The following is an 18,036-nucleotide window of genomic DNA, read 5'->3' on the forward strand; positions in this document are numbered from 1 at the left end:
AAAAAATGTAGTACGTATGTATATTCTATGTATGAAATAGATAAATAGTTGGACAGGCAGAGGCCGATCTAAGAAAATAGAGACGATGGTATTGAGTAGTACATTGTTTTAACATAGACCCATACTTGGGATTTCTCCTGTGTTATGGGTGCTTTAACAAACATAATAATATACATGACACCCAGACATTATACAACAATTTGTGGATCACACAAAGAGTAGCTCCGTAAAGGAATCGAACCCGCTCCACGTTGCACGTCAACCAGTTGCCCAGTCACAGCGGCAACCAAAAATAATAGAGATATGATGTGAAAAGGTAAATTTAAGAAAAAAAATAGTATTGTAGGATCAATTTCATAAAACTCCGATTTCAAACACATATTTTATTGAATCTAATAGATAATTTAAAACAGAGGACACTGTAATATTTTACTACAATCAATAAGCACAAACGCAAACTAACAGTTTTATGTTTCAATGGAACTGTTCGTAAAATGAAGTCTCATTCCTCTTTCTTTCAAAATGTAGGAATAAAGGTCCCATCATCTATATCTAAATGAAAATCGTTCAAATCAGTCCCTTTAACGAAATTCGATCCATGTGTTAACAAATTTGCAAATGTCTCATCATCCTTGGTCTGTCGTCCCAATATAGTTGTAATAAGAACCTTTATTTCTTTTCTACCACCTTTAGTTATTCTATGATTGAATGTCCTGATCGTATTATCAACAAAACCTGGTAAAGGTGCAACATCTCTAGACATATCATTAGACCAATTGTTAATGGCTAAAATAGTATGATCAAAATCTATGTCAAGTAAACTCTCATCCCAGTTTACCGCTTTATCGATTATATCAAATAGGATCCGTGCAGCTATAGTTCGATGTCTTTGAGTTTTATCGGTCCATGCGTCTGCTTTAATTTTTGGTGAGATTACTACCCTCAGTAAAGCTAGGAATTCTTTCAAAGCAAATACGTTACTAGATATAGTCCTAAGCTTTGTCAATAATAATTTTCTATCTCGTTTTTCCACGATATTTTCGAGAACATTCTCGTGTTTCTTTAATATATTGTACATTATCCTGACAAAATCATAGAATTTAGCTTCAGGAAGTTTCAATAATAGGCTAATTAGATCTCCACAACGATCACTGAAAGTTGAATACTCCTTACAAATTTTGTATTTCTCACAAATGTAACTAAGTTTTTCTTTTTTCTCAACAATAATGTGTTTTGAAATTTTAGCTTGTACAGCCTGGACGGTTTTAGGCTCTACTGCGTGTTCGCTAATAATTCCATCCAGTATCTGTTTTTCTCCATTATGCAAGAGCTGGCAATGTGTCTCAACCATGTCTAGGAACAGAAAGTCATTTTCGACTAGCGCAATATTAGGGTCATTGGCAAGAAATGCATAGTATTTTTGTAAAAGGGTAGTGTAGTCAATAGTTACGTCTTTTACTAAAGATGATATATTTTTCTTTGATAGGTTCAGATCATACAGGATTTGTTTGCCCATTTTTACAAAGGTCTTCTCTGCTTGTTGCCTCAGGTGTAATGTAAAATCTTCCAAGTTCATTGTATATATACCATTTATATCGTTGGCACTACTTCTTTCCGCAGCTGCGTCAAATTTATTCTTGGACAAACTGGGTAATGTATCTTTTGGTTCAGACTGACTAGTTAAAGTTAGTTTGCGTGCGATATTTGCATTTTGGTCCAATACTTTTAGAAATTCTGCACCTACTTTCATTACACCTTCGATTTCAACATCGTAACAGAAAGAAGAAGATATTGCTGGAAACACATGAATATTGTAATAATGATTTAGCTAAATGACTGCCTCGTTGGTCAAGCCGTGCTTCATATTCGGAGATTTGTCAGTATTAGGAAATTTCTCAGTAGAGTCTGGAATTGTGTCCAGTATTGTATCTGTACAGCCTCAGGACTCATAACATCCCTGATGAAGAATGTGTGTTACTTTGTATACGTGTCTATAACTGTCTCAACGTGTTTAATACATGTTAAAGTATCATTTAACTTACATTCCTATGCAATAATAATATAGGTAAATTGGAAATATGAACTTACCATGTAAAATAATTAAACTGATTATCAGCATGGTGGCAGGAAATTGTGTATTCTCACCAAATTTCTCAACCCAAAGTGAAAATTAGGAAACAACATAAACGTAATGAAATGGCTACTAAAACGATATCAGTGTGATAATATAATTGTTAATGAACATTTTTTATTGCATTAATTTAAATCCTATCGCGAATTGATTACATTATGTAATGCTGAAGGAAATAAGCAGCAGCGTTCGTTGATAAACCTGATCCTTTTAAACTACGATCTCCAACTAGCTTGCCAAACGTAGAGATCGTGGCAAACCCCTTTTTTTTAGAAGAGGGCTATAGTCCAGCAGTAGTCACTCACAGGTTGTTGATGTTGATAATGATGATGATGGCACCTATTAAATCCCACCTATTTGAAATTAAGATAACGGATTTACTGAAATTAAGATAATTGCCTTGTGGCAAGGGGTCACGGGTTCGATTCCCGGGTCGGGCGAAGTACTGGGCTTTTTTCGGTTTTTCAAAAATTTCTCAGTGATAGCACGGAGTCTGGAAATATGCCCGGTATATGGCGTAAGGCTCACGACCAATTACATGGGACTTACAAAATTGCGAAATGTGGGTGTACATTGGCATTATGTGCCATAATGTGCACAGGGATTAAAGGCGTGACATTATAAAAAAAAATATAATTGAGATAATGGATATACGCCTTAACATAACCAAGCAAACTATAGTCTTAATGTAAAATGGCGATGTGCCGATACTGGGAAATACTTGCGTTTGAAATGTTTCACATAATCATGACTGTATGTTTTTTAAGTGGGCCATCTTAGGATCCGATTTTGTTGTCCTCAAGGTTATTTCCTTTTTCTCTCACTTTGGCTGAATATTAGTTGATATATAGAGTTAATAGTTGATAGATGAATATTAGTTTTACATTGTTCTCACACAGTTGAAGCAATTGGAACAGTGTAACCAAAAATATATTGGGAATCTGATTGAAAAAGAGCATGGAGTTTCTTGCTCGTTCTTCTCCATAGGAATCTACACTTTGGAACGAGCAAATAGCTTCACTAGGGGACTGACCGACAGACAGACATTTTTAAAATATTATTATATTTGCTTTGACGTTCAAAAGTGCCTTCCTGGTCTATTTGAAATAAATAATTTTGACTTTTTTTGACTTTTTTTGCTCCATTTTTAGCGACTGTACCTTATGTAAATATTAATTTAGAAAATTAACAATCTAGTTAAACACATTAGATAGGATACACTCCGGGCAGTCATTAATCCTAGTCTTGGCTAGATATCTGCCTAGGGCTCTCCGCACACTGTAAATCATTCGCAGTTTAGTTTAGACAGCACTGCGGATAGTTAGCAGTGCCCTAAGGAACATTTAGGGCTGGTACTTTTGCTTTTAAGTAAATATAAAAACTTTTTAATGGTACTACCTAGAACTCAGGATCTACAGTAGATACAACCATGAAAAGACCAGAACACTGAAGTTTGGCGCGTCCCAGGGGCATTAGTGACTGTTGTCGATCCCGTAATGAAATAAATCAGAAGATATTATTAAAAGAGAAAAAAATACGATAGTTTCCACTTATGGGTAAATAAAATACTTACTTTCTTTACTTTTTAATAATACACGTCTTCTCGTTTAAAATCCCTGAAGCGATAAGCAGAAGTGCACACAGGATTATCCCTATATCGTGGATGCATTTACATACACATTTTCACATAAACTTAACTAAACCTTTTTTGCGAGTCGGGGAGAGGGAGTGGCTAGACTAGAGACCGAAGCGAGACTAGAGGAAATGTCAGACGTTAGACTCTTACTGACTAAAAACTACTCCATTCCGTTCGAGTTTACTTTTTAATTGTCAGGATACTTCTGGATAGTAATTAGTCCAGAGCTAATATTATCTAATCTGATTTTTTTTTTAAGTTATCTGGTAAAATTAAATACCAAACGGAGACTTTCTATTACCTAACTAAACCAAATTTGTTTATTAATGAAGCAACCCTAATCGAACCTATAAGGGCGCGTGCGCATTGGCCAAGCAACACAACGGTACATGACCATTTTAATATCAACTTATCTGACACACTGTATAAGTGCCAATTATTGTTTGCCATTGTTTAATTCTAACTATTTACAATAATATTTACACGGTTTGTGGCACTTTCACTCATAAACTGCTGCATCGATTTCGATGAAGGTACAGATAGAATGCGATAGGAGGAAAACTCTAGAATATATTTAGAAGAGTCACGGATCTAATAATCTTTTGATGACTGAACTAATTTATCACTGCTGACCAAAGCTTCTTCTTACGCAGAGAAAATTTGAGCATTAATCACCATACTTGCTCAATGAGGGTTGGCAATTTTAAACGAACGAACGTGTCCGAAACGAACGAAATAATCGAAAATACATATAGGCCAGTGCAGATACCTCTAATAAAGGTAAAAAGTAAAAGAAATTTATAGTAGAATGAAACCTATTGGAAATGGAAGAGAATATGCTAAAACAAGAAAAAAATAAAAATTCCACTCCATCCGAGTTCGGGAAGTGGGGGGGAGGGAGGTTTTAAGAGTAAAAATCGGTTTATCGCAATTTTCAGCGAAACTACAAGTCCTATGAAAAAAAGTTAAATAGCAAAATTGTAGGTAATAAAAGGATCTACAACTTTTGTATTTACACTTTTTTTATATTACTTCAAAATTTTGTGTAAAATTCCAAAAAACTACGATTTTCGTTTTTTATTCTTATCTTTGACAAAAATATTTTTTATTTTACGAAATTTTGTGAAAACGTGCCTTTATATGTACCAAACACACTGTAATTTTTTTGGAATAGAAACAAATATTTTTTCTCGAGATATTAAATAAATACCGAAAAATTTGCCTAATTTTCAATCGAAAATTCACGCGTCAAAATATCAGCTTTTTTCTGTTGCTGTTTGTTCATTGAAATCTCTACTTTTCGATAATTAAAAAGAAATTACGTTACAATGGAAAATGTTCTCAAAAAACGCAATAAACTAAAAAAACTCGTATCGAAAAAAGTTTTTTGCATTATTATGCACAATTTTGAGCTATTTATTACAATTAACTCATGTAGCGTAAGATTTAAAGGTACATTGACAATTTAAAAAAATATATAAAATAAAACATTCTATAATGATTAACAATCAAATAAGTTAATAATGTTTATATTTGATAAGACATCTACAATGTTATAAGAAAGTTGTAGTAATTAAATACGTAGATACTTATTTGTTGCTATTTGAAGATAATTTATAAACCTTTTTTATTTTTTAAGGTGGCAAAATCATCCAAACCGATCCAATGAACTCTCTCGCCTTAGGCGAGGCGAGAGGGAGTGTCAGACTCTTACTGACTAAAAACCACCCTGTTCTTAGTCCTGCTTTTCGAGCCGGAGCCCCGGTAAACCCGCTAGGTAGTCCGCAGATCCGGGTCAGGCATTAGCCATACTAGACACCATCTGAGGTGGTCTGATGGCTCTTTGAGGCGTGCGCGGAACGCGACGCGCCGCATGCACGGGTCTAGTTCTGTTCGGGCGGCAAGCTACCCTTGCTCGCCGTCTACAGACCCGTACTTACGGAGGCCAGAGTTCTTTGCGCGATCCCCGACGCCCGGAGTGTCTCTCGCGAAGGCTGGGAGGTGAGGAGGTTCGTTTCCTCACGTGCCCCGCCTCCTTCTTTGCTAGCATGACTGCTTCGCAGAAGGAGGAAACGTCATCCCAGTGTCGCTCGCTCTTCCAGAGACACTCCGGGCGTCGGGAATCGCGGGACGATCTCCAGCCACCGTTCACTATCACCTGTTTTTTCAGAACATTTTTCGTAGTAACGTTTATTTTTTTTTATACTATCGAAAAGTAGAGATTTCAACGAATAAAAAGCCCACCGAATTTTATAAAAAAGCTGATATTTTGATGCGTGAATTTTCGATTGAAAATTAGGATAATTTTTCGGTATTTAATCAATATTAGGTAAAATATTTTTTTTTAATTTCAAAAAATTACAGTGTGTTTGGTACATATAAAGACACGTTTTCACAAAATTTCGTTAAAAAAGAAATATTTTTGTCAAAGATAGGAACAAAAAACCGAAATCGTAGTTTTTTTAATTTTCCACAAAATTTTGAGGTAATATAAAAAAGGGTAAATACAAAAGTTGTAGATCTTTTTATTACCTACAAGTTTGCCATTTAACTTTTTTTCATAGGACTTGTAGTTTCGCCGAAAATTGCGATAAACCGATTTTTACTCTTAAAACCTCCCTCCCCCCCACTTCCCGAACTCGGATGGAGTGGAATTTTTATTTTTTTCTTGTTTTAGCATATTCTCTTCCATTTCCAATAGGTTTCATTCTACTATAAATTTATTTTGTTTCAAAACCTATCTGCACTGGCCTAATATAATTCGGAAAACGTCATATTGGTTGATTTTGAACCTGCACTCCCATGCATGAGAAGCGGGCGTCTTAAACCTCCAGGCATTGAATTCCACCATATTTCCTTTACAACTTAATTCTTACGAGCTCAAAAGCAAAAATAATTAAAATAAGGTCGCATTTTCACTGGCAAAACCAGTTGATGAGCTGATCTTTATAAAACAGTGTCCATTAATTCCCTACACATTGTAGTCAACAGCTACATTAGCCAAGTTATTAATGCTAGCCATCCTACATGGCGTAGGTATGTGCTAGTAATAATAGAAATATATGTCCCGTTGAAATAATTACAGCTACTACCTGTATGTTCATTATGTCGTATGTTTGTCACTTTATATGAACATTTTGTAACGGCACATCAAGCTATGACTACACCTCTATTGGATTTCGAACTTAATTCTTTTGAGGTAAGGTTGAAAATCGAGTCAAGATGTTGTGTAACTTGATGTGCTAGATACTGTAAGATTGGTTTAATTGTACTGCTACAGTTAAGAGCTAATTAATGAGTGCTTAATCTTTAGGAGGGTTATTGTTGCATACATTGTTGTTCTTGGTTGGATGTGCTAATAGTTTATTTAGTTTAGTATGCTTGAATTTATTATTATTATTCAATGTGTAGGTACTAGATAGTAATTAATAGTAGTAGATGCCGCAGGGAAGACGGTAGCACAGTGATCAGTGATCATGTGCTGCCGTGCAACTCGTACAGCAAGGCTCATGGGAGACTGCACTAGTGTGTGTGCAAACACAGGTGCATTCTCTGTTCCACTCACTCTCTAAACCCGATGGGACGGCAGACCGATACGACCGGAGAAAGGTCTGGCGCAAGACCAACAGCTTTACGTGCTTTCCGAAGCACAGGGGTGAAACACTGCCGAATTTCATAACTCCAGGCTAAATAATGGTCATTTTACTCAAAAAATCCCATTAGCACTTTTTGGCCGGCGCGGGAATCGAACACGTTGCACAGTAGCCGGTCACCCAACCACTGCGCCAACCTGAAATATATTCAACCAACCACAACCACCGTTAAATCCATCTCCATCTAGATCATAAACTCAGATTAAAACTAAATCAATTTAATAATATTCATCTGTAAACTTATCAAAAGTTACCGTAAACCTGTAATGGTAGAGATTAATGCGATTTACACTATCTACCAAGACCACATGTCACAAACCGATGCTAGCGCCATCTAGCGGTAACTCGTATGATTAGCTGGTCCTTATCACATGTCTGCAGATCCTTAAGGGTGCTTTTCCATCAGTAACGCCCGAACACACAAACGCTACTCAATTTTAAGTTGTACTTAAATATTCCTATCTCTGTCATTTTATAAAGAATTGATACTAACAGGACTACATTACAGAGCGTCTTAAAATTGAGTAGCGTTGGAGTATTCGTGCATAAGTGCTATGCTACGTTACGTGGATTCGTTTGGTTTCCACCAATTTTATTTATTGGTACACATAGCTTGGTAATGGTGGAAACGGAGTCAGCTAAGATATGTTTTTTATATGGCAAGATGCGTGCTATGGATGTGCGCTATAAATGGTCACCAGCGGTGTAGCTACGTGCAGAGCAGAGGACCTACAGCAGTTAGTTTGCAGCGGTGCATAGCACTTACTCGCACAGCTACATAGCTTAGTATCAGTGGAAACGGTCTCATAGTTTCACAGCCTTACTATTACATCTTCGCAGCATAGCTACATAGCACATCTCTGGTGGAAAAGCACCTTAATCCTTGTTCCTGTGCATCTATCTGGAGCTTGACAGTGATATAAAACTGCACATCGACCTATACATAACCAGTTTATCGTGGTCTCGCTTTGTATGATTTTTCCGCACATTCAACGGTCGGATTATGTTGGTTAGTATATAGTTATGTGTCTAAGTTTTATAATGTATCCTGTATGGTACACGTTATAAGACGTAGTGGAGTAGGTATTTTTTAGACGTTTTATAAAAACGTTTATAGACTAGAAATCAGAATATTATTATGATTTAATTTTCAATTGTAGCATCGCGATAAGTGTTGGTTACTCAACAAATATTTTTGCAATTTTAATCACAAGAACAAATAACAAAATAAAATGAATGAAATAAATGAGATATATAGGGTCTTCCAAATATCCTAAAGGTGCTAAAGATGCCGCAAGTCCAATACTTGGCGCAAATGCAATGCAAGGACACTCCTTCCGATTCTAACTTGGACCATGCGCGTACAAATCAAATCCATACTTACTCCTTAACGTTAATATGACACATGTCCTGCTCATTTCATACAGTATCTAGTTTAGTATTAAAGTAAGGAGTAATATAAATAAACAATTTTAGATAGAGGAAAGTAAGTGCAGCTACCTACGTATTAAGTGGTGTGGCTGGAAAGTTTTGAGCCTAAGTACCTTTAAGTCCTATTGCTACATAGTACATCTCTGTCACTCCACTAAGTACGTGTATTTTTTTTAAGAGCAGACGGATCACCTGACGTTAAGCAATGGCCGCTGCCAATGGACTCTCGAAACACCAGTGGCGTTACATATGCGTTGCCGGCCTTTTGGGGGCTAGAAATTTAAGGAGTTTGGCCTTTGGGGTATCGGAAATTGGGAAGGGTAATTGGGCCTCCGATAACGTCACTCACAGAACGCAAGCGTTTGTTTCACGTTCACGTCGATTTTCTGTGAGACCGTATCACCGGTATCACTCCTGTCGAGCCAGCGCATTCGTGGCGAAGCATAGCTCGCCAGTCAGTTCAATTTCATGGACTAACCTTAAAATAGCATAAAATATTTTAAATCAATAAACACTAAATTAAAGCTAGACACTTGACTGTACAACCTAATTAAATAAATCGAAGAAATATGGAAATTCAAGGAAAATAAACTGCTTCACTCGAGTTAGGTATTTAGGCTTCACCTAGATCCTAAGGTTAGCCAATTTATCTGAGTTAACCTAGATCGAATTAACGACCAACAAGTAGCTAATCAAAATGCAATTTTATGTAGATATGCTTTATTATAAACAAATTATATCGTTCTTTTATGTATAAGGAGAAATAATGATGCTACCTCGGTTAAAGAAGTCCCAAACGCAAAAGGCAACTCACTTGTAACTCCTCTGATGTCACGAAGGACACTTCTTGTGGGCTAAATCACTAACCATAGTTTCTGCAAAGGTATTTCATTATATAATATTGTAAAAAAACTGTAATGTAAATTAAGTAGTAAACTACAGACATTCGCCTACCTATAAAAGGTACACAGTCATATAAAAATATTATCACGCCACGTCAAAAAAAAGGGTCGCGAATTAACTCAAAATCACGGCCCGTCGCCTCCGGTCATACTTGCTTAATGAATGAAGTTGTTATTTCGAGTAACGATTTAAAAACGATATAATTTAGTTAACTGTTCAAGAAAAACTGTTATTTTTGCAAAATTACCTAGTTTATTAATCGTGGTGATTATATTTAATAAAAAATACTTAGAGATACTGCCTCGTTGGTCGAGCGGTCGCAAATGCGACTGCTGGACAAGGGTCGCGGGTTTGATTCCCGGGTCGGGCTAAGTATTGCTGAGCTTTTGTCGGTTTTTTGTAAATTTCTCAGTGGTAGCTTGGAGTCTGCAATTGTGCCCAGTGAAAAATGGGTGTACATTGTATAGCGGCATTACGTGCCGTAATGTGCACCTCTGCCTATCCCTTCGGGGATAACAGGCGTGACGTTAACTAACCAAGATTTGTGTAAAATTCTTAATATTTTGCTCTATACCTCATGGGATTATAAACCTCTAGGTCAGTAGTCGCATTTGCAATCACTCGATCAATAGTTACTTTATCATCATACCGTTTTGATCACGTTTTAATATCGTCCCTCTACATCACCACCTTAACTCACCATCCAAAAAGGAACTTTACTCTTTTGTTTGCAGTTCTCGTAAAAATTTACATACAAATATGAATCGGCTACCGTGTGATCACGCGATTCGTTTTGCCTTCCCCTGTAATCAAACCTCCGCTTCGAAGGTCAAATTGATTTCTGCCTTAATAGAAACAGCGGTTAATTAATCCAATATTTTTGATTACATTATTGAAGAAGATGTGATGGTGTTTTTTGTGCGTCCAATTTAGTGATGATTAGAAGAGTTCCGATATCAGTTTACAATTTTATTAATTTCTGTATATTTCCATGAAGATACTTGTTTAGAGTGGTATCGGTTTACTAATTATTTCATTGTCATAGAAATGACAGTAGGTACTATCCAAGTAATAATTAATTTTTGTTTGGCAGCAATAAATTGATTTCTGTTCCAAGTGTTTTTGTGGCTGGAGCTGTGGACTACCCAGCGGATTGACTAAAGCTTCCGCTCAAAAAACAGGAGTAGGAACGGGGCGGTTTTTAGTCGGTAAGTCTGACACTTCCTCTCACCTCGCAGAGAAATCATCGTATGATTTCCCCCCTTAAAAAAGGTCATTTAGTGGGGTAAATTACACACGTCTATCAATTGACTGTTGGGTTAGGTTTTGTGTCTCATTCGTGTAGAATAAAGAACTTTAATCCCTAACTTTAGGAAAGGTATTGTTTTTTTAAAGCTTTGTACCAAGAATTTATTCCAATTCACTAAAATATCTAATAGCAATTTAAACTAGTTTAATACCTCAACTTACTACAGTTTACAGTTAAAACAACTAATCATTCACTACCACCGTTTCCTACTACCAACATAAGCATTTGATTATACTAATTCCTCCATAATATCCAACAATTAGAATGTCAATGCTAATATTAAGTTATACACAAGATTGACATACTAATAGTCGATTATATGTTTCGCAATCAAAATGCCGGTGGCAAGCAAATATTATCGTTTTAATGTCGGTAGTCTGGATAAGGCCTGGAGCCATTTAAAAGTATTGAGTACAATTAGGAAGCTGAGAGAGCGATTCAATTAGCTATCGTGGGTTAATTGAGGCACATAATATGTTGGGTTTGTAACTGTATGTATAAGCGAGGCGAATTGGATAAGTTTAGGATATGGATGTATACCGTATGGGGAGACCTCCTATGACTTAATTTAAACCACATATTTGATGTCATTTTGGCTGACGATATACGAAAAATAAGTGAAATAGGCCCAGTAGGTTAGCCAAAAAGTGAATTTTTCCCTACAGTTATAAACATGCGCATTCTAAAAGCCGCGTCACAACTCCGTAACACATCCTAGTCAACCTCACAGACATTACAACTCTACTGTGACCAAGGTACACACAGAATTTAATTACTTATTACTTGTAGCTTCAAAATTTGAATTTTTTATTTTCGGTACCTTATGACGTTTCAGGTATGGATCATCTGATGGTAAGCTATCAGCGCTGCCCATGAACATCCACAGTCTCCACGACGGTAAAGACCACCAAATCAGAGATGCTACTCGTCCTTTTGGAGGGAGGGCGGTGGTTGCTGGTTCTCTGTCTGTGGTTATGTGCTGTCTAAGAAATTCCACCTTCCTTAATTCTTCTTCCTTCATACCTTCCACCTTCTTTCCTACACATATAAATAGTTGGTATAGGACGTATGTACCAATTTTCAATTTTATCCAGTAAGTTAACTTCTGCTTCTCTTTGCTTTAATCCTTAAGATTATGTACTCGTATGTTTGAACTGAACGTACTTTGTATAAATAAAAATAAATATGCACTGAATACCACTCAGAACCAACCCCATAGCAAGTAGAGCGTTAAGATAAGTGATCGTAACCGCCCACGCGGTGACGCCAAGGTCATTGTCGCACGTTCACTTTTGTTGTGCGTGTGCGCAGCTCATGTGCAGGTGCTTTGATTTGTCAACTGTGCAGTGGCCTTAAGGTTGATCACTTCAATGGATAGGAGTTTTGTTTTTATTTGTCTGTTACTAAGGTCTTGTAAAGAAAAATATTAAAATACATTTATATCTACAGAAGTGGAAATCGCTTTTGTTTTGCAGTTGCGCAGGAGTTGATGATGGAGATGTATGATTTCCGGGTCAGAAATGTCAAAGAAAATTACATGGATATTTGAAATTCACAGTAGGTAATTATTAAAGTTGGGAATTGCATCCGGAGAAATCTTGATGTTATCTCCTAAATATCTATCATTCCACACGAACTACTTCCACACAGCTCCATCATATTTAAAATATTCATAGCTAACAACAAAACGACGTATTAATTAATTAATTAACAATATTACCATGCTTATCAATTTGATCTTTCGAAATTCTTGTGGCAGCCATTTTGGTTCCATGCATGACGGCTGCATCATCGTGGGAAGCCATTTTGAATCATTCGTAAGCATCGCGCGCAATCTCTGATTCTTAGGTAATTACTTTAATTAAATGTTATGGGATCATTGTGTGTCAGATGTTTGTAATGACCTTCTGATTGTTGTGTCAGCTCCTTTCCTAAACCGGCTGTAATTTTATGATGTCTCTGATTATATTTTTTAAAGATAACTTTTGTACCTATATCTAGACCAGGTGGTTTGACTACCTCGGTGGTTTCGGGCTCCAGCTCGAAAGGCATGAGTAGGAACGGGGTGGTTTTAGTCAGTAAGAGTCTGACACTCCCTCTCGCCTCGCCAAATACAGAAGAAGTCAATGGACGATATTCCCCGCTTAAAAATACCTAGACATTTCTGAACAGGCGACATCATAAAGGTCAAAGTGAGTGACCCGCTAGATGCAGATCGCTTCCAATCGGTTGATCTGGAAGTCATTAAGGGAGGCTTTTGGTAGCCAAGAATCATCGAAATCAATTCAGCATATACTAATATGCAACCCTAGATTTCAGTGCATTTCACTTCGAGATTAAATCCTCTATCTAGCGGGACTTGTAGTAAAGAAATAAATAAAAGGGATTTATGAACTACATCGATGACTTCAAACCTACATTCTGTAGCTTCATACAAATTAAGATGTCTAACTTTGTGACTGCATAGTTTCAATCATAAATTCCCGTTACGAGAATCGGAAGCTGTGTTATTTCTTGCCATTAATAATGTATGGGGTCTCCCTGGGTGGTACACTGGGACCCATCTGATGCAGACGTCAAACTTTGAGGTTCGTTTTCCAATGCCTGGAAAGTCAGAGTTGTTAATTTATTGATGTCGTGTCTCCATCTTTAAAAGTTTCGCTTCTGCTCTGTGTCTTAGCTATTCGAATGGATGATGTTATTTGCTCAATGTTTAGCAATAGGCTCACATCAAAATAGGGGATGGTTTACAAAAATAAATGTTTTTGGGATTTGCATTGGGTCGAAATCGATCTAGAGTGATGCCAGGATGATAACGATCCTCAGTCATTCCCTAACGACCAGAGAGAGACAGAGACGGAGAAATCAAATTCGACTGTGGCCGAATATTGATATTTTACATGGAGGGAATACCATAACTTCTTCCCTCCACAACCCTTGGAAGCTCAAGGTTTTGGACTTTTAACTACTCAGAACTATTGTCATAAATATTTATTTATGAGTGTCTTTGATATAATTAGGCGATCTTTAGGTACTTTAGCAGCACACCGGTAATAACTGTTCTTTATGACAACTAGGAATCAACCAGGATAGTTTCTTATCAACAGTCAGATCCTCAAACATCCTCTTCAATATTACTTATGTCGTAGGCAGCGGAAAACACGGCATCATACAGATACAAGCCGATTCGAATAATCTGTATCGAACGAATAAAGGAAATGGCTTGTCCACTCGATTACTGCGATATTTACCTGTCCCATGGTAACTAACTGTATAACTGTGGTTCCAACGTACAGATGGCAGCACATTGCTGTATCGTTTTGTAAAATTGTTTTAATCGATTTTCAACGTTATGGTTTTGGTGTGAAGTTGAAAATCAATTGCAAGTGTTTTGATACTTTGGGGTAGTTTGAATTGCTGGTGGTTAATGGTAGTAGGTATTCCTTATGATCTAGATTATATTAAGGACAAGATTTGTATTTAAGATTTAAGTATGAATGGCGAATATTCTTGCATTTTTTTTACTTAAATAATGTAACCTTGAAATGAAAATGTGTGTGTGTGGTATGTGGTTGTAAACGCATATACAACAACGACATCGTTGATAATGTTAGTATGGGCTCTGGATATGAAAATTAAATCCGAAGCTGCAGACTACCTTGCGGGTTTAACGGGGCTCCGGCTTGAAAAGCAGGAGTAGGGACGGGTTGGTTTTTAGTCAGTAAAAGTCTGACACTCCCTCTCGCCTCGCCCAAGACGGGAAAAATCATTGGATGATTTTACGCCCTAAAAAAAGAAATGTATGGAACCACATTTAAAAAACTACTAAATGAAAATAACACTTTCTAACAATTAAGATCGGCAAAGATATGTACAATGTGTATTTATGATCAACGCCAGTAGTTTTACGACTACAAAGTAACTATCTACAACTCTAGTTACAATAGCATTGCATGCGGGGCCCGGTGTGCACTATAAATCATTTTAATGCATTTTTAATATCATATCGTAAAAATTAAATAATATAAAATAGAATTATGTGTCGCTTCCTTAGTCTAGTTGTGGGTGGATACTATTTCTTGCTTGGTTTATTTCATAAAATCTTACTAATATTATCAAGACTTACTTACATTTTTTTTTTAACGGGCGTAACATCTAATGGCTTCTCCCGCCTTGATTGAGGCTTGTATCAGACTAAAAACCACCCTGTTCCTACTCCTGCTTTGAGTCGGAGCCCCGGTAACCAATCCGTCAGGTCGTCCATATCTAACAAATCTACAATCCGGATTATAAAACTCTATAGGTATATCCTAGATCCTAGACTAGACCAAACAAAAACATCTAAAACGGACCTTCGCAACTTGCTAACCTTCAATTACGCCTAAATTAGCGTTGAACTGCATACATAAGTTACTTTAAATCGCTTAAATATTACATAACTGTCTTATACAGGCGCCAAGATACATTGCTAATTTAAAATTATAAGGATTCTGATGCAGTCTGGTGTTATTTGAATATATTCATTAATTGATTTCGCGTAGGAACTTGTATACATTCCCTCTGCAAGGTGAACCACATATTAAAGTAGTTGCTATTATTATTTTGCGACAATATCTCTCGTCTCGTGGAACAAAAAGGATTGTTGAAGGAAAAGGTGTTTAGTTCGTGGTACGACTACTAGGGGCGCTAGTAGTTGTTAATGTTTGGTTTGTTGATGTGATGTTTTTTTTTATATTAACTTGGTATTAGGATTTTGACAATTTTAAGTAGGTATTAACTTAAGTTCGTTGGATTTCTAGTCTAGTCTAGATTATGAGCTGCTAAATCTAGTTGAGTTCTCTCCTTGAATCATAAAAACATTGAAAAAGAAAATGTTTTGTACCATGAGATGAATGATTGGAATAGAATCACAGAAAGTTCTTCCAAAAATCGATGTGCAATATACCTACGTAACCAGTGGTTGGTTACTTACCACCACCGGATTATCGGGTATTTTGTGGCTACTTACTCTCTTACACTTACCGACGTATTTAGATATTGTTAAGAACATATATGATAAATAAGTACTCAGGTAGATTTACGAAAAATACCTACCAGGTTGAAGGTAATTTTCCTACCTACCTACACAAAACGCCAATCAAACAGAACGTTTTATTTATGTTGCCAATGTTAAAGTAAACTCACAAGTTTGTTTTCCCTAACAAAAATGTTTTGAAACAAAAATATTTTGAAAATAACACAAACCATCTGACCATAATTCCGAACGCACGGGAGAGTGGGAGACCGCGATCGCGCGCAATGATGACGTTTCGTTGCGTTCCCCGTCAGTTGGCCGCGCCGCGCCGCGTCGTATTCACGTGCGTAAGGAGACTCGCTTCTCGCCGACAAATACCGTGAACCGCAAAGAACTCAGCTGTGAATAAACACAAATAACAACTTCTACAACCAAATAAAAACATTTAGTGCACCCAAACAGTGAACTGGACAATCTGTGTGTCATACCCAGTGTCAGCAACGTTTAAAAAACGTAATCTTTCTAAGCATCTCGTCGTGTGCTGTCCGGATACTCGTGAGTATTTTAGTTATTTTAACTGTACTTTCCATGCTTTGCCGAGCCACGCTTAGATACAACCGTTCGCGGAAAAAAATATCTCGTTCGTATCTCTACGCCTAGTGTCTGCTATTGTATAATCTGCATCAAGAACTCGAAGTAGGTCGTATACCGATCTATTACCTGGCTGAATTTAGACGCCGGCAGTTCTAAACATTGGTTCTTTAAAAAACATTACGTTTGAAACCGGTTGCTTGTGGAATTTGCATTTTAGTGGTCAAAGGCGTCAGTTTTTTCGCTAATTATAGATATTTAGAGGATTTTGTCCCCTGTTCTGCGAGTTTTGTGAGATTCTGTGGGAGTGTGGCGTTCGGCTTAGCTACCGTTCGGTTTGTTTGGCAGGTAAAAAGTGGTTGGATAGTTCGGATACCCTATTTAGTGACGGTCGCGGTAAAATACCTACGTTAACTACTACGATGTGTATTGGTATTTGTGTTTGTGAGCACGGGAACTCTCTTTAAACAGTATAAAATAGACAATTTTACTTATTTATCAATGGTAACAATAGTGTTGTCACACATTCCACCAGGGATCCAGGCATCCCTTTTGTTCGGCCTGCATCCCAGCATTTGGACAAAGCGTATGCCAAAATCGCATCGAATTGTTATACCCTCGTATAAACACGACAATATACTGTACTGTATGTATGTGTGTGTGTAAAGTAATCTCAATTCGCAGTTGAATGGCTCGCAGATATTCTGATTCTGATATGTATTGATGTGTGGCGGGGATTATCTCTGCTCTGGAATGTACCTACCTACCTATTTCTTTTTTTTTTAAGTAAAAAGCCTCTGTGAATACCTATAATCACAACTAACTAGTTATCACAATGATGGTACACCTTTTAGGTAATATTACCTTTTAGGTACCTACAGGTTTAGTTTATCTATTGTAACCTCTAAACATAATGTTTGCTAAAGTCTAGAACGTAGACCTACCTAGCTGACTGCAGTCTTGTATAGGTAGGTATGTAGCTAATTAGCTATAGTTAGTCAAGTAAATGCCATCTTAAATAACTTTCCAGTTAAGAAAGTAAAGAAACTCTCGATTCTAATTAGACACGTAATATCTTGTAAAATATTAATTTAATTATAAAACAGTAGTAGAAATAGTCTAGTAAATTCATGCATAAGACTCGTTTTTAAACTTTATACCTAATAAAGGTACCAAAGTATAGTTATATTTAACTCGTATTTTCGCGTTGTTTTCACAAATGGTAGGTACCAAATATCTAAAGATTTATCACAACCATAATCCTTAAGCTCACAGGTCATCGAACCGTAATCTCAAGCTTATTCACACACTATCCGAAACCACACTAGTTTAAAAACTGGTAGGATTACATAGCACACACATAAAATA

The 18,036-nt window shown here is 36.7% G+C and overlaps 2 protein-coding genes across 4 annotated transcripts in view; one reads left to right on the forward strand and one right to left on the reverse strand.

Annotated features, from left to right (window-relative positions):
• Window positions 1–395: 395 nt before the first annotated feature.
• Window positions 396–2,228, reverse strand: LOC118277915 (uncharacterized). The gene is made up of 2 exons (XM_035596933.2): window positions 2,089–2,228; window positions 396–1,794 (listed from the first exon to the last, which is right to left on the reverse strand). The coding sequence occupies exons 1-2, from the start codon at window positions 2,117–2,119 to the stop codon at window positions 518–520; spliced, it is 1,308 nt and encodes a 435-aa protein (XP_035452826.2). The 5' UTR covers window positions 2,120–2,228; the 3' UTR covers window positions 396–517.
• A 14,151-nt stretch (window positions 2,229–16,379) lies between these two features.
• The window catches only part of LOC118277913 (LIM domain only protein 7), a 178,039-nt gene continuing 176,382 nt past the window's right edge, over window positions 16,380–18,036 (forward strand). For 2 of the 3 annotated variants that reach the window (XM_050700231.1, XM_050700232.1), the window contains exon 1: window positions 16,381–16,632. The gene's annotated coding sequence lies outside the window, so the exon portion shown is untranslated. Of the gene's footprint in view, window positions 16,633–18,036 lie in introns of all 3 variants that reach the window. The other variant, XM_035596928.2, reaches the window with a different exon arrangement.

Source organism: Spodoptera frugiperda, chromosome 18, assembly GCF_023101765.2.
Source record: "Spodoptera frugiperda isolate SF20-4 chromosome 18, AGI-APGP_CSIRO_Sfru_2.0, whole genome shotgun sequence".
Taxonomy (NCBI): Eukaryota; Metazoa; Arthropoda; class Insecta; order Lepidoptera; family Noctuidae; genus Spodoptera; species Spodoptera frugiperda.